General features: G+C 43.1%; 1 protein-coding gene across 3 annotated transcripts in view; it reads left to right on the top strand.

The window, feature by feature from the left end:
- arhgef12a (Rho guanine nucleotide exchange factor (GEF) 12a) overlaps window positions 1–27,365 on the top strand; it is a 157,288-nt gene that overhangs the window by 26,977 nt on the left and 102,946 nt on the right. For 2 of the 3 annotated variants that reach the window (XM_080732399.1, XM_080732397.1), the window contains exons 2-4: window positions 14,832–14,852; window positions 18,129–18,220; window positions 24,351–24,422. In XM_080732399.1, the coding sequence (XP_080588525.1) occupies window positions 14,832–14,852; window positions 18,129–18,220; window positions 24,351–24,422 (185 nt within the window). The remainder of the gene's footprint in view (window positions 1–14,831; window positions 14,853–18,128; window positions 18,221–24,350; window positions 24,423–27,365) is intronic. The other variant, XM_080732398.1, reaches the window with a different exon arrangement.

Raw genomic sequence — 27,365 nt, 5'->3', positions numbered from 1 at the left:
ATCCTTCTAATGTTTTTTTTAAAAACCTATGTTTCTATGTCAGTGGTGCTCAAATGTTTTCATTTGAAGGACCCCCAAAATGATATGTATTTGGCCACGGACCCCCATCTTATAATATTTAGTTCCAGGGACCCACCAGAAGCAAAATTTGAGTTACAAATGTTCGCTTAAAAACACACACATACACCACACCTCCCTGGTTCTCTCTCTGTCTCTCTCTCTCTTGCATACTTGAGCTCTCTTTTATGTGAGTTTAGCTTTTCTCTCTCCCCCTGTGCAAGCTCTCACACACACGCACACACACACAGGGGTGTCGCGCCGAATTCTGGGCCCTGCTGGGTACAAGGATTCACTTCAATTTTCAATTCAAAGGGCTTTATTGACATGAGAAAACATACGTTTACATTGCCAAAGCAGAAGTGTACACGATACAATCAGAACAAAAATATTTGCAGGTGAAAACAGTTTTCATGCATCACGGTTACATGCAGGCAGAGCAGGGATATATACAATGGTTTTTTAAGGTGGTTGGGTTCCATTTGATATCCTTCTCCTATCACAGCATCCCTAATTAAGGCCCCTTCCTCCACCTTGGGCCCTAGTAACTCAGTCCCACTTCCCCACCCTTGTGACACCCCTGCACACACACGCGCACACACACACACACACACACACACACACACACACACACACACACACACACACACACACACACACACACACACACACACACACACACACACAGACACACAGACAACACACAACTGAGGTCACGAGTTGGGACACCACCATCAGTGTAGGCACCAGTTAGGGAGAATCAATGTTTGTCAGACAGGGGCAGACCCTTAATCCAGGAGGAGGTGGCTCTAAACAGAAGAAGCACTGTGTGTGTGTGCGTGTTGTGTGTTGTGTGTGCGTGTGTGCGTGCGCGTGCGTGCGTGCGCGGGGCTTAACTCCTTTCTCAATAACAGGGAGTGGAAAGCAGCAGTCCAGTGATGTCATGTTGTCTCTGCGTTTAGCATGTGTCTGCGCACACACACACACACACACACACACACACACACACACACACACACACACACACACACACACACACACACACACACACACACACACACACACACACAACAGTGCAGCTAGTGACTCAGGTATATAGATTAGATAACAAACAGTGCGTGCTCTCTCTCTCTCTCTCTCTCTCTCTCTCTCGCCCGTTGGCAGGCTGCAGTCGTGAGTCAGGCCCCGTTGAAGGGCCTGCGTTGCGTGCATCATCATTACACACCATTCAGACAGAATCAACAGCCTTTGTGGAAAGATGCTATGAATGGTTGGACGGTAGGGGTGCTGGATTAGAGAATCCTGCTTCTTCCGTGGTCCGTTTGGCGCAGGCCACCACTGGCATGACTTGGCACAAGCTCCCCCCAACTCCCGGGCAAGAGATTGTGTCTTTTCCTGTTGTAGTTGTAGAGTATTCTCGCAACAGCCAGACCTAGCCTGGCTTGGCCAGACTATATACTAATGCAGCTAACTAACTGCAGTATACATCCCCTCCTTGTTTTAACATGGGTTGGATTGTCTAACTGAGCTAGGCTAAGCCAGACCCTCCCGAGGGGAGAGTCTGGGACCCGGCCATAGACAACTCATTACGATGACGTTGTTACTCACTCACTTACTCACTCACGCATCAAAACATTGTCGGCAGAACAGCAAATACGTCTTTCCCAGATGATAGAAATTCCAAAAGTGCAAACCCTGTTGTTCTTTTTTAAGTTCTGAGATGCCATTGATTTTAGATAACTTTGTTTAATGCAGCTTTTATTTGCGATTTGTGAACTCTCATCGGACATGGTGGCTGCCATGTTTGTTTTCAAAATGTGAGAGGTGCAACAGCAGCTCGTAATTTCTGGTAATGACTCTATGGGAGGACCACCAGACCGAGAAGGGAAGCACATTGGTGATGACGTAGCTCGGGATAGGGATGTCACCGAATAATCGATTTTCGAATATTCGTTTGATTAATCAATATTCGATTTTAATATTTCATAATCGAAAATCGAAAAAATATTAATATTTTTTTTTCTTTTTTTTTTTTTCTTTTTTTTTTTATACTATTTTTTGGCTTAGTTAGTTAGTTTCAACCAAAATATAGAATATAGGCTAACAATAGTATTAATGATAATAGTAAATGGCCATTGATTTATTATTCACACCAGCACCAACTGTAAACTGTGTAGAGTGAAGGAGCACAGCTGCACCCCATCACAGCAGAGTGGCTGCCTGCTACACACTCCCCTCCCCCCCCTGTCTCAGACACAGGTGTGATTGATTCAGGCTTGATTGTTTGGTACTTGGTGGCCATCATCAAAGAAAAGGGAAAACAGCGTCCTCTGTATTGTAAAGCATCACAGAATCTGTTCTTGAGAGATTAGGTGAACAGTACACTGGCACACTAAAAAGAAAGATGAAGAGTAGTAGTTAGGCTACCAATTACCTGAAGAGCCATGTTGTACATATGTAAATGTGCATTGAAATCCCGTAAAAAAAAAACGAAAACAGAAGAAAAAAAACTTTTTTTTTTTTTTTTTTTTTAATAAAAAAAAAATAATAATAATTAATTATCGATTTTCGAATACTATTCGAATATTGCTATAGAATAATCGATTTTGATAAAGGTCCATTTTTGACATCCCTAGCTCGGGATGGCCGCGCCAGGCTACTTGTAGAGGTGCAACAGTTTAACCAATTTTTTTTTTAAATGATTTGGGTGGCCAAATCAAACAAAAATTGCAGATCTCCAAGCTCACAATAGATAGATAGAACAATCCTAATTATTGATGGTTAATTTCAGCCGTTGTAGCCTGACATCTAGAGATAACAATTTTTTTTTTTTTTTTGCAGCTTGTCACATACACATATTTTCATTTGTATCATCACACTGTAGTCCATATTATACGTTCGTGGTGTCATTATCCTGGGTTATGAATTCAGTGCATTTCTCCCATTTCTCAAGAAACAGTTCCTCTTGTATCCTGAGTTTGTGTGTAAATCTCCATCACATATACAGTGTTTCCTCCAAAATGCACAGCCTCTGCTCACAAGTTGGGGAGTCACTTTTATACCACAATCTTGTTATTGCTTTTTTGCTGGCTGCCAGCAGCACCTTGACCAGATACATGTCATCTCCATGTGTGTTTTCCTGTCTCACGTTTCCAAGATATAGTACCACACTTGTCTTTGGTATTTCATATTTCAATATCTCAGAGATAACAAATTTCAATTCAACTGAAAGGAGCTTTATTGGCATGAGAAAACATACGTTTACATTGCCAAAGCAAGTGTAAAAAATCAAAGCCATTGTGGGAGTGTGTGCACTGCAGTACTGTCTGTCTGTGTTGAGTGTTTCACCTCATGGAAGGAACACCCCTGCCCTGTTAGCACTGGCCTCGGGGCAAATCCACTGACATCCAATCAGCTTCCAGGTAGAGTTGGGCTCCTCCCCCCTCTCTCTGTGTTCTCCGTTACTGGTTGGTGGAAGAGCTTCAGACAGTCACAGCGAGCGGAACTCCTCGATTCATACGCTCAGCGAGTTGCAACGAACACCGTCTGTCATCCGACAGGGAAAAAAAAGAAAGGAAAAAGATGGGTGTCTTAGTCTAGGACAGTGGTTCTCAACCTGTGGGTCGGGACCCCCAGGGGGATCCCCAAATTATTTCGGGGGGTCCCCAGATGATTGACTTTAATGTGCAACATTTGTTTTCTCACTCAACAGTAAACAAACCAACATAAAGTTTTAGTGTATAGAGGGTATCTGCACATTTCTAAAGTGACAATTTAAGGACTTTTTAATACCTCTAAAATGACAAATTAAACATTGGCCAAATTGTCAAATATTAGTGGCAGAAATTGTGAAAATAGCCGATCTACATGCTCACAACGCGAGGCGTTGCGACTTGCGAGCATGTAGATCGGCTATTTTCACAATAGAATCGTGTTATACAAAATGTAATGCCTCAACGCTTTAGTGCTCGTCAGGGTGGTGGTGGTGGGGTGGGGTCCCCAGTTAAAATATTATTTTGGGGGTCCCAGCTTGAAAAGGTTGAGAACCGCTGGTCTAATATAGGATTGTGACTTTGTTCCACAACGTAGCTATGTAGTACGCATGGGTCTGGCATCAAACTTAAACCCCTTCATCTGTTGTCTTCTTTCTTTGTTGGGGTGATATTAAACATCGACGCTAAGCGTTCAGTTTCGTTGCTCATTCATTCGTGTGTCATAAGGATCGTAGTAAGGGGAACTACAATTAACCTGGAGTTATTAATTACTCAAATCCTGTCACGGTCGGTCTTAGTTCCTCATTATAGTTGAGCGTTTTCCGTCCTGCTGTCCTGTTATGACGAGTGTTCCTTTTTCACAGACTGGCTCTGTGCTTCCATAAGGGGGTTTGTGTGACTCCTTCCCTCTCTCCCTTCCTTGGTGTGCTGCTCTCTCTCTCTCTCTCTCTCTCTCTCTCTCTCTCTCTCTCTCTCTCTCTCTGGTCAGGGATAGGGATGGGACGATAAGCGATATTATCGTTTATCGTGATAAAAAAACACTCACAAAACACTCACAAACCGGCCAAATCGGTGACCGGCAGGTCACTGACATAAATACTGGTTTTATGCCAATTTAGTCTATGGCACTGCACAGCATGATGCTCTGGTCCTGTGACTAAAGTAAACATTAGCAAGTAGCAGCCAGTCTACTTAGTGGTAGCCACAGCCTACAGAATACAGATGGTGCTGATTACCTGCAATGTAAGGATATATTCCATAATCCTGTGTCAATGTCGTCTCCAAAAAGAAGGGGGAAAAAAGCATGCGTCACCTGCTTTCCTCCTGCCTAGTCCAGACGGTCATATTAGACTGGATATTGTCTGTGATTTTGGATATTGTACTATTGTGATTGATTTGGCATTAGTGTTCTTCTAGCTTATTGTTACTCAAATTGAAGTATGTCTTGTAGGCCTACTTGGCCTGAAAAAAGGGGTATTGGAGCAACGCTATTTTCGAGTTCTTAGCTAAAGAAGTCGGTATTGGAAAAATCGGTTTTGGCAGGTCAAACCTTCATAAAACCGGTGGATCGGTATCGGCCAAGAATTTTGCAATCGGTCCATCTCTATCGTGGAATCGTGCTCTGTCATGCACTGGGATCGATTCACCTTTTATTTGCAGAGCTGCATATCCGGTACCACTTAAACCCTCTATTGGTAAAACATACTTATAATATACATACACTTGATTGATAGTCTTTTTTTCCACTCTCTACCAAATGTCTTTGCCAAAAAAAATCGACAAGCTTGCGAGGTGTTGTGAGCTTGTAGATCTGCTATTTTTTTGGACAAAATGTTCCGCCACCAGGATAATGGATGTTATCGATATAATGATTATCGCGATATCGTAAATCGAGATTTCTTTGGCCACAAAAATCGTGAAATTTTCATTTAGTTCCATCCCTCGTCTGAGACCAGGCCCCTCTCCCCCTCTCCCTCTCTCTCTCTCTCTCCCTCTCTCTCTCTCTCTCTCTCTCTCTCTCTCTCTCTCTCTCTCTCTCTCTCTCTCTCGCTGCAGCAGCAGTTGGCTCAGCCTCTGCCACAGTTTTCCATCAAAACACCAAACCTCAATGGAGCATTCAAGCCCGGGCCCGCCTCACACTGCCCCTCCCATCCCACCCTGTTCCCCACTCAGCCCTCTCTCTCTTTCAGTGGCGTCAGTTCAGCAAAAGCTAGGGTATGGCAAAGACGGGAGTCCTCGTGGAAAAGAGGCATTACATTTTGTATAACACGGGTTCTATTGTGAAAATAGCCGATCTAGTGAGCATGTAGATCGGCTCTTTTTCTGATAGATAGTTAGATACCATTATTATCCCAAGGGGGAAACTCGGTTGCCCAGTGGTAGCACAGCAGTATACAGTTATTTATAAAGTTACAGAGACGTAAGAAAAAGGTAGGAAGAAACAAGAACAGTACTGTAACAGTAAAGAGAAGGTGCATCAAAAGAGAGGGGGGGGGGGGGGGAATAATGAATATATATACTAACAAAATAGTACAGTGTCCACAGAGATCCAGAGTCCAAAGAGTCAATTTCTACGGTTTCTAGGGCTGGATATGGCAGCCTGGAACGGTTGTTCAAGTGCAGCTAAACTTGGCATGTTAGTAAAATGTGCCACAATTAACAATAATGCATTGCAACTGTGCAGCTGACCTGCGGAACCTGGGAATATACCATTTTGTCAAGATGGGGAGAATACAAGTGTGGAGAATATTATAATACCTTGTTAAGACATTCATGGATTTATATTTAAAAGTAACTTTTATTTCCCCCCCTGGACCCAAGGTATGGCAGCTGCATACCCCTGCCATACCCAGTTGACGCCCCTGCTCTCTCTCGCTCGCTCGCTCGCTCGCTCTCTCTCTCGCTCTCTCTCTCTCTCGCTCTCTCTCTCTCTCTCTGTCTCTCTTTCTCTCTCTCTCCAAACTTCATGGTCTTTACCAGAAGGGAGCCCCCAGCTCAGCTCATACTGGAAGACTTTTATAGCGTAAGGCCTGAAGAATCGAGTGAGTCAACTTAAGGAAAATGTTCATAAAGACACTACAGTTTGTATAGGTTTTTGAGGGGAACCAGGCTGGTCTGGTTGGACGTTTTGTTTTGCAACGTTGTTGCTCCTAGCAATCCTAGTGATCAGCCACTGACTGTCCCCAACAGCCTATAACTTTTACCCAAAATTGTACGGCTATGATTAGCTCTGTTCCTTTTTAGAGGAACGATTTATGGCCTACTGGCTGCATTTTGTGTGTGTGTGTGTGTGTGTGTGTGTGTGTGTGTGTGTGTGTGTGTGTGTGTGTGTGTGTGTGTGTGTGTGTGTGTGTGTCTGTGTCTGTGTCTGTGTCTGTGTCTGTGTGTGTGTGTGTGTGTGTGTGTGTGTGTGTCTGTGTGTGCCTGACCTAGACGCTAGCTTTTGAAAGAGCTGCCGTGGGTGGGGGGAGCAATATCATAGACTAGACTCAAGGATCCTCCTCTAGTCTAGTTCTCTCTCAATTCATTGTTTATAAAGGTCTTCACATTTTCTTTTTCGCTCAACATTTTGCTTTTAGCTCAGTGGTTCTCCATGGTTCTCAATGTGGGGACCCCCAGGGGAGTCCCCACATTTTTCTTTTTCCTCAAAAGAACGTCACCACGTCAAAAGAAATCATCCAACTATATTATAAAAACTGGTCAAACATTGGTCAAATGATCAAATAATGTAAGAAGATCGACGATCTACAAGCTCACACAATGCCTCCTCCTCACAATGCCTCGCAGCGCGAGGCGTTGTGAGCATGTAGATCTGCTATTTTCACAACGTTCGCCTCTTGCTTACTTAATATTTGACAGTTTGGCCAGTTTGGTATTAAAACGGTCTTGAAAATCCTTAAATTGTCACTTTATAAATGTGCAGATACTTGTTGGTTTGTTTACCGTTGAGTGAGACATTTCTTTTTTACATTTAGCTAATCATCTGGGGACCCCGCAAAATAGTTTGGAGACCCCAACTGGGGTCCCGACCCCAAGTTTGAGAACCACTGGCCTATAATGACATGCCCAGGTTGAAAGTGGATGAATCTGGAAGTGCTTACAACAGATTCTAACATCCACACGTATCTGATGCAATCTGTGGCAGTGCTGCACCGATTCGTATCGACTAAAGTTTCAGCTTAAGAATGGAGCTTTTAATCTCTCACACGTTAGAGTGTCAAGTTCAGAGTAATGTCGTTTGTAGAACCCACACTGGTTCTCAACATCGGTCCGGGGGCTTTTCAGGTAAATTAAAGTACAAGAAATCTGAGGTCACTGCTGGGGTAGGCAATCAGTTGTTTAGACTCTCTATAAAGAATTCATTACAGGCCACAGTCAGTGCCGCGATCAGAACGACAAACTCCTGGAAATCCACTTCACCATCTCGGTTTTCATCCAGATCAGTCGTAATCTTCTCCACCACCAATATGGGTCCTTGCTGGCACACATTGTCACCTTCCCCCTGCACAAAAATGTGTAGTCACATCTGTAATTAAAGTGTTCTATATGATGATGAGAGCTTTACATAGCGAACAGGATAAGGAAAGACACCATCAAACAGGTCCAAATGGAGATAGTTACAGGTCTTCTTTTGGCGATCGGAAGAAAAAGAAGCCTGGGCGATCGCGTTATGATCACTGTTGTAGGAAGTGTAGAATTTCCCTAACCAATCAGAGTGCAGAGAACGTCGCACCAAATGTGTTGACGTCATGACGCACAAGCGTTGTCTGCGCTGAGCAGAGGAGCAGAGGGGGGTGGGGGGAGGAGAACGCATGCTATTGGCTGGAGACTTGCGGAGAGACTCACCGCGCCCGCCCATCTGCCTACACTAAACTGTCCGCGTTAGGTTAGAGTGCAGGTCTGTAACTCTTGAGAGTGTAGAAATGAAACCAAATGGAGCCTCACGGGTCCATGTGTGCACTCCCAGAGTTCAATTAAAAAAGGTCCTGAAGGGAAATTTCAATTTGTATGGGTCTTTTAAAGACCCATAATAAGGGTACATTTGGACCCCTGGTGGACCCTGGACCACATGTTGAGGAACAGTGGTTTAGCCAGCCCCCCCTCTCTCTCTATCTCTCTCTCTATCTCTCACCCACTGTCCTCTACCTGTTCTGTCACTCCTAGATTAGATTAGATGTCTTTATGATCTATAAGGGGAAAATGTTTAGCTCGGGTCAAGGCATACATTGGAGACAAGACAATAAACACACAAATAAAACACTCAGCAAAGTTCTTCAATTCCAGTCCAGCTCATCCAGGCGTGCGTGCGTGCGTGCGTGCGTGCGTGCGTGCGTGCGTGCGTGCATGCGCACGCACATATTCATTCTCTCTCTCAACCCCTGTTCTCTCACTTGTACGCTGCCTCTCCTCCCAGCTTCTGCCCTGCACTACTGGGTTGTGTTGGTAGTATTGAGTACTATTGCTGTGTTGACATGGCGGTGAGATACTTGTGTTGCACTGACTAGCATTGACCGTTATGGACACTTTTGTTTGGCACTGCATTGTTTTTTTTTTTTTTTTAAGATTTGTTTTTGGGCTTTTTGCCTTTATTTGATTGGATAGTAGGCTGACAGGAAATGCGGAGAGAGATGGGGAATGACATGTGGCAAAGGTCGTCCGGATCGGGAATCGAACCAGCGACGCCAGCAGGCATCATGGCCTTGTATGTGGTATGCGCCTTGACCACTAGGCCAGCAGGCGCCCCTGCACTGCATTGTTTAGTTGTGCTTCAAGTATTGCTATTTGTGTGTGATGTGACACTTATGGGCGTTGAATGTTTTTTTTATGTATCCACCTGTTTCCGCAAACATTTACTGGAGCATTATGTGTAGGACACTTCCGGTAAACAGCAGACATACAAGCTCACGTCGCGTCGCTGATGCAACTGTTGTGAGCTTGTAGATCACACTCGGCTGCGGCGCCGGAAGCTCCGTGCAACTTCTGCAAAGCACGATGTGATGTTGGAAAGTTGTGGATATAGTCTTCTTTTTGATGTGATAGCTTTTTTTGACACTTTATGTATATTTTCCTTTTTTATTGTTCCTTGTTTTTTTGGACTGTTCTCAACAGTACTTTTTTTTCTTTTCTTATATCTCTGTAACTTGTAACCTTAAAACTGCTGTGCTGCCTCTGGGCAACTGATTTTCCCGCTTGGGATAATAAAGGTATCTATCTATCTATGATCTCTCCACCTCCTCCCACCTCTGCCCTCCTGTCGTGTTAGTCGTCATCAAGTGTTTAAAAACTCCAAAGGGCCAACACTGTGGACGTAGCTTGTCCATCTGCGTCATTCTAATGCCTTTATCTTAGGCTCCATCGCACAGCGGCGTCGCTTGCGGACAAAACCATTCCAGTGCTTCTGTGCAAGTGGCACCATTGTGCCAAGGAGATGGAATATGAAATGAGCATTAACTTTAAAATAGAGATAAAGTGTATGGCCTCATCTTGCAGGGCTTGACATTAAGAAGTTATATATCCTTCCGGACAAGCTCATTAAAAATGTACTTGTCCGTTAAACAAGTGGCTCTTGTTTTCACTTTTTCTGTGATGCTCCTAGCAGCTTTGTGCTGTATGCAGACTATGGACTGACCATATAGAGTGGAGGGAGCAAGGGGGGCCGTTAGCAGTCCTTTTGTTATTGGAGCGGTGAAAGCGCTCCCAATAGACAGGTATGTCTGTGGCTGGCTGGCTGGCTATGTGGCTGGCTGGCTATGTCTGTAGCCTGGCAATACCTTGAGTGGCCACACAAGTTAAAGGAGGGGCGCTGTTGTGCAGGCACAAACACACACACACACACACACACACACACACACACACACACACACACACACACACACACACACAGATTCACCGCTCCACTTCGAACCGAGGTTTGATTTTTTATTCTATTTCAGTGTCTGACTCCTATGCATGCATTTAAGAACTTTTCTGCCGGGACAAATTAATGGGAAAAGTGCCTCAAAAAGTTAATCAAGCCCTGTCTTTAGATATAGATCTAAAGATCTATATTTTATCGTAATGTCATTGCTGCCGGTCAGGAAACCTTGTATGTCCAAATCCAAACTGCTACTTTTCAGGGAACGGAAGAAAAGGACCCGTGTTCCAATGGATCCGATGTAGTTAGTGTTGGCTGACTATTTAGTCACACGCTCTTTGCATTGGTTAAATATTTATGAACCCCACAGACAGAATCCACCTGGCATCCTTATTTTTGAGCATGGCATTTTAGGCAAACATTTTCAAATGTAGCCAAAAATGCACCGTCATATGGCAAGATATAAAATATGACAATACATTCATGACAAAAAAAACATAAATGATGAAATATAGAGATGGTACTCTTCTGTGCATGGCTTCTGCTTGACACGGTGACAACATTTATAGACGAGTGACACGTGTAACGTTGTCTAGTTTGACACTGTAACAACAACAACACCTCACGCAGACCGTCAGAAAGTCTGTGGTGGTCATGCTTTCATTTGTTCCTGTATGATTAACCAAGAACAACATCTTGCCTACTCAGTTTTGCCTCCCTCAGGCCCTCATACGCGTGCATATGATGTGCCATCCCACTATGCGTTTATGTGCTGACTTTTCCATCTCTCCATTTCAGAGTTTTTTTCTTTTTTTCAGGGAGTAGGCTAGTTAACCTATTCAGACCTAGAATTATTGAATGCTTTAACTGTTGAAAAAGGTGCCGCGCTGCGAGCTTGTAGATCTGCTATTTTTGAAAAATCATGATTTGTTTTTTGCAAGTCTTTGAATACAGTATATCCATTTAAAAGCGAACATTTGTCACTCGAATATGTGTTTCTGGGTGGTTGGGTGGTCCCTGGAACAACATATTTTGATATGGGGGTCCGCGGCCTAACACATGTAATTGTGGGTGGTCCTTGACATGAAAAAAGTTTAAGAACCGCTGATTTAGAGGAAGGATTTTAGAAGTCGGGTAAAAGACATTGCACGCATTTTCACGATTTTTCAAGAAATAGCAGATCTACAAGCTCGCAGCGCGGCACTCGGTGCCGCGCTGTGAGCTTGTAGATCTGCTATTTTTCAATAGTTAAAGCATAAAATAATGGTTAAAGTGGTTCAAATCTAACACCACTCGGGCGCATTCCAGGGCTTTGAGGCTTAAAGCTAGCAGGGTTTTCTGCTTGCAGTCTCTCTCTGGAACTTATTACTGTCGTACTCGGCCATGATGTTCATGAACGGGCCATTCAGCCCCGGCCTGGCCGCCACACAAGCTCTGAATGAGCGCACTGTCGCCAGGAGAAAGGAAGTTAATGTGGGCTAGTTAGCCGTGAGACCTCCCCATTACGGAGGGACCGGCCGGCCGGGTCTACTTAAGTCTGCGCTCATTCTTAACCACTGTTGTGCACTGACGTGTGTGTGTGTGTGTGTGTGTGTGTGTGTGTGTGTGTGTGTGTGTGTGTGTGTGTGTGTGTGTGTGTGTGTGTGTGTGTGTGTGTGTGTGTGTGTGTGTGTGTGTGTGTGTGTGTGTGTGAGAATTTTAATGTCTTTCTTTAGGAATCCTTCTCTTGATACCCTAGTACAGGGCAGTGATACTTAGGCCCTGTCACGATTATAACATAATCGTCTAATCGTAATTATTTGACATATTCACAATTCTTTTGTCGTAATCGTCATCGTTTCCATGTTGGAAAATGTTCATATAGTTTCAAACGTTTTCCAATATAGTGGAAATAGCAGATCTACAAGCTCACAACGCGTCAGCATTGCAATGCGTTGTGAGCTTTATAGATCGTCTATTTCCACTATCAATGTTCGTTTTAAGTATAAAGTTGTCAAATATGTCAGTAATTTCTTTGTATATTTAGGTAATGTGTCGTATATCTACCCATGTGCAACTTAAAAGCCTAAAAGCCAAACAGAAATGTAATTGTCAACGACAGAAACACAATTAAATCGTTAATCGCAATTATTTGAGTGACAATTAATCGTCATGTAAAATGTCATAATCGTGACAGCCCTTGTGATACTCACGCCAGGTTTATATGCATTAGGCCACAAAAAAGAAAATAAATACCCAATTTACTATAAAATACTCATTGTTTATTCTCTCAGAGTTATGGACCCTAGGTGGTCCCCAGACCCAGCGTTGAGAAACAGTGCCCTAGGGGTGCATCTGCAAGTTGTGTTACTGTAACTTCTATCGTCTGATGTTCCCTCGTTTCATTTATGCCAGGGGTCTTCAACAAGGGGTCCGGGACTCCTAGGGGGTCCTCAAGAGTTACTACAGGGGGGCCTCCAGATCTTTGTGTGATAGAAACCTTTTTCCTCCTTTTTTATATTAACCACTTGAACTCTAGTGTCCATATTCTGAGAACTGTAGCCAAAAATAGCCGATCTACTGCGAGGCGTTGTGAGCTTGTAGATTGGCTATTTTTGTCTAAGAGCTTTGGTTTAGAGGGGAAAAAGAGCACACTAAGTACAGAGTGAAAGGTCAAGTTTATTAAGTATTGACGGTTCAAGTGGTTAAATGTCTGAAAACACACATTTACATGAATCCAAAATTCACTGATGATTGTGCTGTCAAACAATGAAACTATATGGAATCTATGAACAGGTTGTGGGGGTCCCTGCTTCATCTCTCTCTCAACTAAGGGATCCTTGACCTGAAAACGTTGTAGACCCCTGATTAATGCCGTTCCTCCGTTGGCAACGCCGAGTCTTAAACTGTGCTTTTGTCTGCTTTTTTACAAGACGCAAAGGAATCGAACTTATCGACCGAAGCCTTTCCGTTCTCTCCGTGCTTAAAGGTAGAGCTCGGGCTATAGTTTATTGACCTGTAATGGGAAACCTGTAGCTCGCACCGGCTGCCTTTTAATGCATTCTAAATGTGTTCTACTTATAGCTGAGTCGAACCTACCGCACTAATCCATGATTTCCTGGAAAACCTCCCCTTTTGCCAATATGGCGCCGATGGTCGTCCGTCGCTCACTTTGGTCTCTGACGTCACTCAAGCACTTATCAGACCGGCTTGTAGGACACAGACCGTGGATGAGATTATAGGACACGATTGTGACAGGCAAGCCGTGATCTCTATGAAGAACATGACACGCATGTACTGTACTCACGCGCATGCACGCGCACACACTTGTCTGAGATGCGGGGTGGATGACATTTTGACCTGGAAAAGCCTTTAATCTTCTGCTGCAGAAGGCTGATGTTTGATCAGGATTACGACAGTATGTTTACCGGCACCATGGTGTCAGGAGAGATGCTTTAGAGCAGGCCAGGGGTTTTCAAAGTGGGTGACGGGGCACCCTGGGGTGCCGTCGTGATGCCAGTCCAGGGGTGCCGCGAGATCATTTGATAATATTTGGAATTCATCAATATCACTACATCAATACCACCTCACTATGCTTAGTAAAACAGACCTGATTGGCACTGTACTTGATGAGTTCTTTTTCCATCTACAACAACTCTCTTCACCAAAAACAGCCGATCTACAAGCTCACAACTGTTGCGAGCTTGTAGATCGGCTATTTTTGGTGAACCTTCCCCCCAGAATAGGCATGCTGGGGTTCAAGTTGTTAAACGTCAAGTATAAAGTTATTTTCAGTCAATTCTGGTGGAAACGGATATTTCTCCAATATGATGTAAGATTCTAAACATTAACAGTGTAATTCAGGGGTGCCGTGATGTAAACGTTATTTACAGGGGTGCCCTGAGTCAAAAAAGTTTGAAAACCCCTGCTTTAGTACAGTGGTTCTCAACTTTTTTTAAAATTTCAATGATACCCAGTTTTTTCCTTTTTTTAAGGTTTGTTTTTGGGCTGTTATGACTTTATTGATAGGACAGTAGACTGACAGGAAATGGGGTTGAGAGAGATGGGGAGTGACACATGGCGAAGATTGTCCTGATCGGGAATCGAACCGGCGACGCCGCAAGGCATCCATGCCTATGTGGCAATGCCTAAGTGATATGCGCCTGGACCAGTAGGCCAGCGGGTGCCCCTCAATGATCCCCGTTTAATATGCATTTAGGCCACAGCTCAATTTGATACACTTAAGCACACACACACACACACACACACACACACACACACACACACACACACACACACACACACACACACACACACATTCTCAGTGTTACAGACTACTGTATTTCTGCACAGTTGAGGACCCTAGCTTGTGTTTATTGTAGTCTTATATTGCAGTAATAATTTTGCGACGGACGGACAGTAATGATTTCTCCTGTTTTTCCTTGCAGGTTTCCCAAGAAAGCAAACAGGTATGGACCTTTTATATTTTCCTTGCTTTGAATTCAAAACATTGGCTACTACTACCAGAGTTTGAGTGTGCACGCAAGCACACACACATGCACACACGCACATATGACAGACACGGCAGATGCAATGCAACACTGCGGTTTTAAGAGTTTGGACTACCCACCTCCCATTAGAGATGGGACGATATGAACATTTCTTATCACGATTAACGTGACAAAAGAAATCGTGATTTACGATATTATCGCGATAATCAAAATCCATTATCCTGGGGCGGAACATTTGCCAAAAAAATAGCAGATCTACAAGCTCACAACGCGTCGCAATGCGACGCGTTGTGAGCTTGTAGATTGGCTATTTTTTTGGCAAAGACTTTTGATAGAGAGTTAAAAAAAGACTATCAAGCACTTATATTATAAGTACCTTTTACCAAATATAGAGGGTTTAAATGGTACCGCATAATATGCAGCTCGGCAAATAAAAGGTGAATTGATCCCAGTGCATGACGGAGGACGATATCACGATAAATCAAATCTCCACCATACGATTATCGTGAGTGTTTTTTTATCACGATATACGATAATATCGCTTATCGTCCCATCCCTACCTCCCATACACATAACACACACACACTTGTAAATGCACCCACTAACACACGCACGCACGCACGCACACACGCACACACACACACACACACACACACACACACACACACACACACACACACACACACACACACACAAGCGCGCGCACACGCACTGTGCGGGACAAAGGGGTCCCTCTTCTATGCACGGCCATCTCTGCCTTCCACAGCGAGCAGCGGAACAGAGGCCTTTCACAGTGGCAGGACGGTATCGACAGAGACCAGCCATACATTACACCCGGCGAGGTTCAAGCCGGGGTCTGTCTTTGTGGCACCTCCTCTTGGGAGCGTCCCCTTCTTTTTTTTTTTCTCCTCTCCCTTCTCCTCTCTTTCTGCTGCCTGCCCTGCCCTGGTCTCAGAGTTAGGGATGGGACGATAAGCGATGTTATCGTTTATCGTGATAAAAAAACACTCGCGATAATCGTATCGTGGAGATTTAATGTATCGTGATATCGTCCTCCGTCATGCACTGGGATCACCTTTTATTTGCCGAGCTGCATATCCGGTACCACTTAAACCTTCTATAACTGGTAAAAAGTACTTATAATATACGTACGTACTTAAAGGAGCTATAGTCAACTTTTTCTTGAAAAATCGACGCTAAAATAAAAATGTTTTGAAAATATTTTATAACAAATATTAAGCTTCATATCTGTGTTTCTATTAAAAAATGACCACAAAAAGCATAAAATAATGATAAAATAATCATTTTGGCGATTGTCAGGCTGACTTTGTTTACATCCCTCTTCTATTCTTTTATATGGATTGATAAGGGGTGTAAACAAAGTCGGCCTGACAATGGCCAAAATGATTATTTTTGTGCCTTAGTTTATGCTTTTTGTGGTCATTTTTGAATAGAAAAATATGAAGCTTAATCTTTTTTTATAAAATATTTTTGAAACATTTTGATTTTAGCGTCCGTTTTTCAAGAAAAAGTTGACTATAGCTCCGTTAATCCAGTATTGCATGTATTAATCGCGACGCGTTGTGAGCTTGTAGATAGGCTATTTTTTGGCCGAATGTTCTGCCCCTGGATAATGGATTTTGATTATCGCGATAATATCGTACATTTCTGTTGTCAGAATCATGGTGATATGACATTGTCATATCGTCCCATCCCTGGTCTCAGGGCAACAGGGTCTGAACAGCCCTCCACATCCTCTCTGGCCGTCACATTATACAGTACAGACACACACTACGCCATGATTCATGAACTAGGAGGTCCCCTTCCGCTGCCTCATTATTATCCTCAGTGAACAATCGGAGGTTTTGTCCGTCTGCAGTGATTCCCCTCTCTTCAGATAGTGTACTCCAGCATGTGGTATACACACAGGGCTGTCATGATTATGACATTTTACATGAAGATTAATTGTCAATCAAATAATTGCGATTAACGATTTTTTTTTTCTTAAATTTTATCCCACAATTTTGTAACCCATTTTTTCACCCAGTGCTAATTGCCTATGTAATCCTGGGCTCTGCTCTCCCTCTGCCGCACCTGGGGAGACAACGGACTGACCTCATGCTTCCTTCTATGCATGAGGAGTCTAAGTTGCTTCTTTTCACCTGACAGTGAAGATTTCCCTGGTTTGGACGTAGCGCGTGGAAGGAACACGTTATTCCAACCAGTTCCTTTCCCCTCCATCAGGCACCCCGGCTGGCCAGGGGGAGGGCGATTAACGATTTTAATTGTGTTTTTGTCGTTGACAATTTACATTTCTCTTTGGCTTTTAGGCTTTGAAGTTGCACATGGTTGCACCTAACCTAAATATACAAAGAAATTACTGACATATTTGACAACTTTATACTTAAAAAGAACATTGATAGTGGAAATAGCCGATCTACAAGCTTGTAGATCTTTCCACTATGTTTTAATGTTTGAACATAATATAAACATTTTTCAACATGTAAACGATTATGATGATTATCCCAAAATAATTGTGATTATGTCAAATAATTGCAATTAGACGATTATGTAATAATTGTGACAGCCCTATATACACACACATACTTGTACATATGTAAAGTACTAGTGATGCAAATGATCTATTAATTCATGAATTGATAGTTGATAACCTTATCGATTGATCAATACTACACGTCAGTGTAGTGTGTTGGTAGATGGAGATGGGGATTCTTTCTTTTCAGAATTATGAACACGTTTTTATTTATTGTTGTCTCTTGTCAAAGTAGTCAGGCAATATTATCAGAATACCTGTCAAATCTGGGAATAAATTCCTTACCAAATGATTTCTTCACCAATGTGTTCGTCAAGGTGTCTAGTAACATATCTAACAAGGTTTGAAATTCAAAATCCCTAGGAGAATCTTTGACCGCTAGGGTAACTTTAGGACTCCTTCACAAAAATGACTCCCCAAGAAATATGCTTCAAGTGGGATGTGAGGGGTCTGAATAGGTGTTTTTAATTATTCTGAATCCATTGCAAGCATTTGTTTTGCACGAAAAACATTCCTTGGGCTAAATATGCAATTTTTAGCCCGCTAACGGCCGGTCTCAAGGTGCAGGTGCAAGATCCCAGAATGTTCTGTTGTTATCATGCTGTTAACACTCATCTGAAGTTTGTATTGAGACGGAGGTTGTGATGAGAGACTACTTGTTGTTCCTCCTTCTCCTCCAGAACCAGCAGCATTCTCAGTAAAGACCACCCTCCAGACAAGAAGCCCAAAAGTGACAAATCTTCACTTCCCTCTAATGAGTTTGACCCTACAGGTAACTTCTCCCTTTCACTCTCTCTTTCTCTCTCTCTCTCTCTCTCTCTGTCTCTCTCTCTCTGTCTCTCTCTTGCTAACTCTCCAACAACTTAAGCAGCAGTGAACTGTATGATTGGCCAATGGATAAATTATCTGACTTGTCTATTGTTCACAATTGCGAGGAGCTAAATCGGCTGAGGTTTTGGGCAAGGTTGACGCCCCCCCCAGGCTCGCGATGCAAAAGGGAGAGGGAGAGTGTGGGAGACCTCTTGTGTCAAGCGCATCTCCGCTGAAAGCACAATGGTTGCGGGCGACATGAAAATAAAAAGAATAAACACTTCTTTGGTATTTTCCCCCTTTTCTCCTGCACAGTAGGCCTACTGCATTTTATGTGTCTGTCATTCTATGTTAAATGCACATTAGGGCATTAACGACGACTCAGTCGACTTCATTACACAAGTCAAAAATACTTTCTATTGTAAAAAATAGCAGATCTACATGCTCACAACGCCTCGCGATACGAGGCGTTGTGAGCATGTAGATCGGCTATTTTCACAATTTCTGCCTCTTTATATTTGACAATTTGGACAATGTTTGATTTGTCCTTTTAGAGGTATTAAAAAGTCCTTAAATTGGCACTTTAGAAATGTGAAGATACCCTCTATACACTTAAACTTTATGTTGGTTTGTTTACAGTTGAGTGAGAAAACAATGTTTCACATTAAGTTAATCCTCTGGGGATGATAATCGGGGGGTCGTGTGTGATGTGATGACGTCATCAAACGATAAAGTCGACTTCAACTCAACTTTTTACTGAGTCGAGTGGACTTGCAAAAATCACAATTCCTTAATGCCCTAATGCACATCTTCGTAGAAAGCACAGTGGAAGTGGCGACGTGTAAATAAAATAAATAAATAAACACTTCTTTGGTATTTTATGAAAATGTTGCTACACTCAAAAACTCAATGTTTCCTGCCGTGAAGGGTGCGTAACCAAAAGCTCCCAAGCCGCGAGGGGGCATCGATCTTGTCCAAAACCTCTTCACGATGCTTCACAATTGCATCCCCACACAAAAACAACCTATGCTACCTATGCTGCCCTGTTTTGCTCTCTCTCTCTCTCGTGTCTCCCTCTCTCTTATTTCTCTCATATAACCACACACACAATTATGGTGATAATGATGGATTGTACAACAAGGCACGGTGGGACGGTGAAAGGTGGTATGTGCGTGTGTTATACTCTATGACAGGGGTCTTCAACGTTTTCAGGCCAGGGACCCCTTAGCTGAGGGAGAGGTGAAGCAGGGACCCCCACTGCATATTGTATAGAATTGTGTTGCAGAAAAAAGATTTTCATAGATTTCTTAGACAGCTTAGACTTGTTTTGACAACACTGTCATCATGTTGGAGTAATGTGTATTTTCAGACATTTAACCACTTGAACAGTCAAATACTTTAGTCTGCTCTTCTTTGCCAAAAATAGCAGATCTACAAGCTTACAACGCCTCGCGTTGCGAGGCGTTGTAAGCTTGTAGATCTGCTATTTTTGGGTAATGTTCCACTCAGAATAGGGATGCTAGGGTTCAAGTGGTTAATGTATAAAACATGATCCTATCACACATAGATTTGGAGGGGACCCCCTGTAGTAACTCTGAGGACCCCCTGGGGGTCCCGGACCCCCTGTTGAAGACCCCTGCTCTATGTGCTTTGTGCTCTCTCTCTCTCTCTCTCTCTCTCTCTCTCACTCACTCTGTCTCTGAAACGTGCACACGTGCGTGCGTGCTGCTCTCCTCGGCCCGCGGTCTGCCCTGGTGATCACAGGGAGACGACGGCGTCAGCGTGAATGGAAGCTCACTCACACACACTCACTCGTCTTTTCCGTTTCCTTAACACATCACTGCTAATGGACTGTCTAATGTGTCTCTCCGTTGTCCGAAACACGGGCGCTAGTGCACTTGGTTTGCACCGATCCTCCTAAGTCTCTTTAAGTGTCTCTTCTCGGTTCATAAATACAGATGGAACGACCGAAGGAGGCGTGGGAATGTGTTTAATGCTCTCACGTGCCGTTTCACATAAATTGGTCCGTTATAGATTTCCCCCCCCCTCCTCCCCTCATATTGAAAGCTGCCGGGTGGCCTTGACGCAACTCTCGAATCTAGGAAAAAGCCCTTAAAGGGACTCCACCGTTAATTTCAAATTGTTCATTCCCAGTGTCTCTTCCAGCCCCCAAAAAACAATTCATTAACTTGCCTTTCGTTTCAGTGAATCTCTGAATGGTACTGTTTTGATCTGCCCCATTCTATGTCACAGGGGGCTCATTTCCTATTGGGCCCCCTCGAGAAGGGGGCGGTACTTTTTGGGAGGCTATATTCTATTGAGACTATATATATGAGGTGGAACCATGAGGTAAAGTGGTGCTAAAAATGGAACGATACAGAGAAGATTAGTATGGTGGTATATTTTTCTTTCCAATTTTAGCCCAAAGACAGCGCCCCCGTTGCCAACAAAGGGCATTTTGGTATTGCGTCTGAAATGGCTTGGAATTAGAGACGGACAGAACACGAGTTGTTGTTTAGGCTAAAACCTGTATAAAACTGTATTATGGACCAATATCTATATAAAATATATACTTTAAAAGCATGGTGTGGCCCCTTTAAGAGATTTAAGCCAGAAGTGTATCGCGGGGTGAAATCGGGAAGGGCTCAGGAACAGACTAGCTTAAACGCTTGATATGGCGACACACCCTCGTGTTGGCATATTGTCAGTAACCGGGGCAGTATGACTTGAGGTATGCCCCGAGAAAGCTGCTGTATTCAAAACAAGAGACCCAGAAAATCCTCTTTGCCTGCCTTGCCTTTCGGGCTTATCTTGGTTTGATGACGCAACAGAACGTGGACAAGAAGACGTGTCCCCTGAGCGAGTTACACAAGAGACAAGAGACGTGCACTCTACGTTATTGTCTGTCTGTCTGTCTGAAGTTGATCCTTTTATCAGTGCGTCGCTTTGAGGTGAAGGGTCCACGGTCAGGGGCGTCACAAGGGGGGGAAAAAAACCGGACTGAGTTACCAGGGCCCAAGGTGGAGGAGGGGCCTTAATTATTTTATACTTTAGCTATTGAAAAATAGCAGATATACAAGCTCACAGCGTGCCGCGCTGCAAGCTTGTAGAGCTGCTATTTTTGAAAAGTCGTGAAAATGTGGGCAAATCTTTGAATATATGTATTTTTTTTAAACGAACATTTGTAACAAAATGTTTGCCTCTGGAACTAAATATTTTGAGATGGTGGTCCATGGGCAAATACATATCATTTTGGGGGTCCTTCACATTAAAAAGTTTGACCACCACTGACATAGAAACATAGGTTTTTTTTAAAAACCTTAGAAGGATTTGAAATATTCATGGACTTGCCCACATTTTCACGATAAAAAAAAAATAGCAGTTCTACAAGCTCGCAGCGCGGCACTCAGTGCAGCACTCAGCTTGTATATATGCTGTTTTTCAATAGTTAAAGCACAAAATAATGTGTAATAATGCGTTCCCAGTCTAAATGGGTTAAACCCCCTTCCCCCCTATGAAGAACATTCATGGGGGGGACTGCAGTGAATCCTTGTACCCAGGGCCCAGAATTTTTGCGACACCAGTCTCCGGTCAGATTCAGTCAGTCAGTAATGTCTCCATCAACCACAGAGCGAGAAGAAGCAATGTCCTGCTCTTTCATTTGATTTTAGATCAACCTCCTTCATTCATCCTCATTGGATTTTTCAATTATTATCTTTGAGACGGGAATCACCTTTGATATCCGATCTCATCCTCTCTTTCGCATGCCTTAATTTTTTATTAGTTCATGTCTTTTTAATCTGTCCATATTCGGCTGTTTGCTAGTAGTTGCATGATCTTCACGCCACCTTACCCCCACATTGCTCTCCTATATAGAACTGCTTATTCTGGCATGATTTTGAAGAGTGACGTTTATAACCACTTGATGATGAATACGGTAACACAATTGAGCACAATTGTTCTATTATATTTGCTATTCAGTTATCAAATGTATATAATGTTATGTAATTAATTATGTCATTTGATGTATTATGCAGTGTATTTTTGTGCATTCATCATTTAGTCGTTTAGGCTTCCAGCCTGGCAACAGAGATAAGCGAGATATATATTATGAATGCTATTGATGTTGATATCTGACCTGATCTGACAATGTAACCTATATTTCCCTTAGTGGCTAGACGGTAGCTCTGGCCTCTGACAGGCAGCTGGCTAAAAGACTAGACCAGGATATCTCAGCCCCTACGAGGGCTCAACTTCAGTCAAAATAAACTAAACTACTTCACTACTCACCAAACCAAAGGTAGTTTTGCGATGTGCAAAGCAGTGTTGTTTTTGACAGCAAATGTTGATTTAGTTTTAGCCTTTTGAATAAAATGTCATTTAGTTTTAGTCCTAATTTAGTCACCTGAACAGTTTTAGTTTTAGTCTGATTGTAGTCGACTAAATATCATAAGATTTTAGGCGAATAAATCTACAGTTGATTTAGTTGACTGAAATGTATTTTGGCAGGCCTTGATGGCATCGTAATGACTGATTTTACACTTGGTTGTGTGCTGAAAACAGCCGATCTACAAGCTCACAACGCGTCGCGATTTGGTCAATAAGGTACACAGAATGAGAGGCCTGCTCTGCCGGAAATCCTGCGAAAAAAAGTTTCCCATTGACTTCACTATACTGGAAAAAAACACACCAAAAAAAGTAGCATGTGAGGGGTCAAACTAAGGGTTCTTCATGATTCTGAATCCATTGCAAGCATTTGTTTTGCATGAAAAACATTCCTTGGGCTAGATTTCAGCCTCTCAAACCTGTGAAAAGTGATGAGTCATCACTTTTCACCGTTATTTTGGTCCGTTTTCTAGCCCAAGGAATGTTTTTCATGCAAAACAAATGCTTGCAATGGATTCAGAATCATCAAGAATCCCTAGTTTGACCCCTCACATGCTACTTAAAGCATATTTTTTTTGGTGTGTTTCTTTCCTGTATATTGAAGTCGATGGAGTGAATATACAAATGGCCATAACTTTTTTTCGCAGGATTTCCGGCAGAGCAGGCCTCTCATTCTGTGGACCTTGATGACCAAATTAATAGAAAAAACAAAAATTAAAAGTATGTCATGACATCACAGGTAACATCCTATTCTTTGAGCTTTTGGGCCTGTGGCTCCCCGGCTACTAGTTTTTATTTTGTTGACGAAATTGTCAATATATTTAGTCTTAGTTTTAGTCATCATAGTTTAGTTTTTAGTTAGTTTTTAGTTAGTTTTCGTCAGTGAAAAAAACGCAGTCGACAAACATTTTTCGTCATAGTTTTAGTGGACGAAGTAGGAAACCTCTCAGCACCCCACCCACTCTGTAAAATACACTATTTTTGTCATGAAATAAAATGCACCCACCTTGAGCCGGGAGCGAGCCACCGGAGACACAACCCCGGAAATAAGCGGCGGTCAAGGTGGATGCGTTTTATTTCATGACACCAAAATAATGTATTTTACACTTTACAGAGTTTCCCCACCGTGGAGAATAGACTTTCAACAACACAAAGCTACCTTTGGTTCGGTGAGTAGTGAAGTAGTTTAGTTTATTTTGACTGAAGTTGAGCCCTCGTAGGGGCTGAGAAATCCTGGTCTAGTCTTTGAGTCAGCCGCCTGTCAGAGCGTCGTCAGTGCAGCTGACGCTCTGGACCAGAGCTAGCTAGACAGACAGTAGCCTCTGTGGTTAAGACCTTGCATTCATCATAGCCCTGTTTTGTCTTCAGACAAAACTAAACTATAGTTCTCTTTCCGTAGCTGCACTCCTGTCAATCCATCCCATTGCTTTTTGTTTTGCCTATATATTTTAATTAGTTTGCCTTTATTAGTTCATTTTTAATATCTCTTATCCCATTATTGTTTTGTTTTTTTCTTTCCCCTTCATGATTTTCTCTTTCCTTGTTTTGTTTTGTGTTGTTGTGCTTCTCCTTGTGCTCTGCTCTGGTCTGCTCCTACCGTTGGCGTCTCTGGTGTGTGTGCTGTGCTGTGCTGTGTGTTGCTGCTTGGTTCTGTGCCCCGCTCTGTGCTGTGCTGGTGGTTCGGTGGGGCTCTGTGGTGGGAGCAGAAGCTCTGGTGGTGCAACAGAAGAGTGGCAGCTGCAGCAGTGTGCTAGCGGAGGCCAAGCAAGAGTCCTGTGGTAAGATGCTCCTGATAGGATGGTGGTGGTGGTGGTGGTGGGGTGACGACGGCTTGCAGTCGTATATAAGACTGTTTTAGACCTGTGTGTGTGGGTGTGAGAGGGCTGCGTTTGCCCCAAACTTTGTCGTGATTTATCCTACTGTTTCTCAACGTTCGGTCCGGAGCCCACCATTGCGTGGTTCCAAATGGATACTTCACAAAAGGGAAAGAGAAGCACTCGTCAAAAAGTAGTTCCACAAAAACACTCGTCTTGGGTAGGGTGACCAGACGTCCCGGTTTGGCCGGGACTGTCCCGTTTTCAAGCTGCGTGTCCCGGTGTCCAGACAAATATCTCTAAAACACTAATATTGTTTTTTTTTTGGTTTTCAACATTCACTACAAAATTGTCCCGGTTTTCAGCAGAATTAAAATAATAGTAGCTGTTTTCAGTGGTTGCATAGACATTTATCATGTTCTTTTCATGAAAACGCTCACCGATCAGAAAACATGAACAAATACGTTGCGTGTCTGAATTCAACGCTGAGGCTGCTTGTCAATCACTCTGACTCACTGCCTGTACCTGCGTGTATGTGCGCGTGCACAAACGTTAGAGAATGGGCACGCACATGCGTGGTAACGTGCGCATTGCTTTTAGGGTCCCGGTTTTAGGCTACGGTGTTCCACGTCCTGGTTTGAACGGCTGAAAATATGGTCACCCTAGTCTTGGGTGCACGGTTCAGGCAAACAATGAACTTCACACAATGACACCAGCACTCACTTTAGACTGAATTCTTCCACATTTATTGTAGGTTCCCCCAGCAGCAGCAAACAGACGGACAAACGTTTTGACCACACAGGGTCTTCCTCGTCTTCCTCCTTTATAAGTGACACTAAGTGTCAATTATAAAGGGGACGTGGGTGCCACACACACAATGGTCAGAGTGAAACTCATGTCAAACACTTCATCATACAGTTAAATCACATCATTTTTTCTTTACACATTTCAAGATAACTTGAGGATGTCCTTGAAAACGAGATGGTTCATCTCAATGGTTTATTCCTAATAAAGAATTTCTATATATACACATTTCAAGATCATAAATAACAGAAAGTAGCTCAATACAAATTCAAAAACTATCTTTTTTGAAAAACACCCCTAGTCTACAAGACCTCTCTATAAAGACATGCTCAGACTATTTTCAAAGTATTACAATAAGTAGTGCATTTTAAAAATGTATTCTTGAAGCACTGTAGAATTATAAAAAAATACATAACACTACATCCAAATGGACTTGTAAGGGTCCATTTGTACCAGACCGGACGTTGAGAACCAGTGATTTATTATAGTGTTCTTGTTAGTACTAAATAAATAACTAAAATGGTAAATGGTGACTTCATCCAAATCACGGTGGAGGAAGCCATGCAACGCACCAACCTGCTCACCGGGAGCGGACGCACTTACCTCCTCAGGCACTGCCGACCGATTATGCCTAGTTTAAACTTATTTCACGCTGGTGTTGCACATTTACAAGCTCACGAGTCACGACACATTGTGGTGTTGTGAGCTTGTACAACTGTTATCTTTGGTGCTCGACACCAGTGTACAACTGAGGTTTTATTGTGGCCATGCAAAGCTTTTATTCAGCAGTCAGACGGCCGTACAAATCCATATCTGTATTGGATCGGCCGTATATGAAATTCACACATTGGGGCCTTTTCCACCGGCAAAGAACCGGTTCTGGTTCTTTCTCCCGCCTATGGGATGAACCAGAGGTGAGCTTTTCCACCGAGAACCGAGTTGGTTCTGAACCGTAAAAGTTGGTTTGTGGCCGGTTCGCAAGAACCAACCAAGGTTCCAAGAAAGTTGCCATCCCATAGGCGGGAGAAATAACCCGAACCGGTTCTTTGCCGGTGGAAAAGGCCCCTATAAGACCAGTCCCACTGGTGTAGCCTGGCTCCAGCCAATAGACCCGCCCACTCTCTGAGTGAACTGCATCTCTTGGTCTGGATGTGTCATATGACGTGTCTCTTGCTACCGAAAGCTTCTCAAACCGACCGAAACCGACCAATGAAATCAATGCAATGCGGAGGAGGGGTGCGTCTAACTTTTGAAAATCAACAGAAACAGTGGAGGGAGGGGTGGCTGCGTGGCTCACCAGAGTTCTTAATTGCTCCCTTTGAACTTCAAAAGGGCTCCGAACTGCAGTCATTGATTGAGCCATACAAGTGTTGAATAGCTCGTTAGTGATTCTCTCTAATCAATGAAACATCAAAGACAATGACCTGTTTGGTGCATGTCATTGAGGGGAGGGGGAGGAGGGAATGTTTTGTGTGCAAAAGTCAAACACAACCCCTCCCACCAGATCTCTTGTGATTGGGAATTTCAAATTTTAAATCCCCTCCCCTTTTCAATCAAATAGAATGGCCACAAGTTCAGACTCAAGCCCCAGCGTAGAGTCTGAAATCAGGCTACCACTGGTGTTTTAGTATGCAGTTTATTCCATTTGTCGAATTTGGGGGTGCAAATCACTCGATTCAACCGATCGATCAAAGTTTTTAATATCTTAGAAATGCCCAACTTACCTTGGGTAAATTGGGCAAAGCCACTTGCAGAGGGACCGTTCTGATATGAGGTTTTGTAATGCACATTTTTTTTGTAGCTTCAGTACAAAACACAGCTTCTCACAATTGGCTAAGGAGTATTTATTTACATTTACTGGTGATCGTAGTAGGCTAAATGTAGGTAAATGTATTTCAGAAAACTTTGGATTGAAAGCCTCGATCAGTAAACAATTCTTTATATTAAGGGGGTTATTTTAAACTGTCTGTTGCATTACAATGATCTAGACCTAATCATTCCATTATGTGCCTCTAGGTGAGTCTATAAGTCAATGTATCCTTTATGTCCATACTACGGCATTTAAATGAAGCATCCTGTCTGTGTACACTGTATGTTGTTTTT

The sequence above is a fragment of the Nannobrachium achirus genome (genome assembly GCF_963921795.1).
Source record: "Nannobrachium achirus genome assembly, chromosome: 8".
NCBI lineage: Eukaryota > Metazoa > Chordata > Actinopteri > Myctophiformes > Myctophidae > Nannobrachium > Nannobrachium achirus.
The sequence above is the reverse complement of the archived record's forward strand: the minus strand, read 5'-3'. Positions and strand labels throughout refer to the sequence as shown.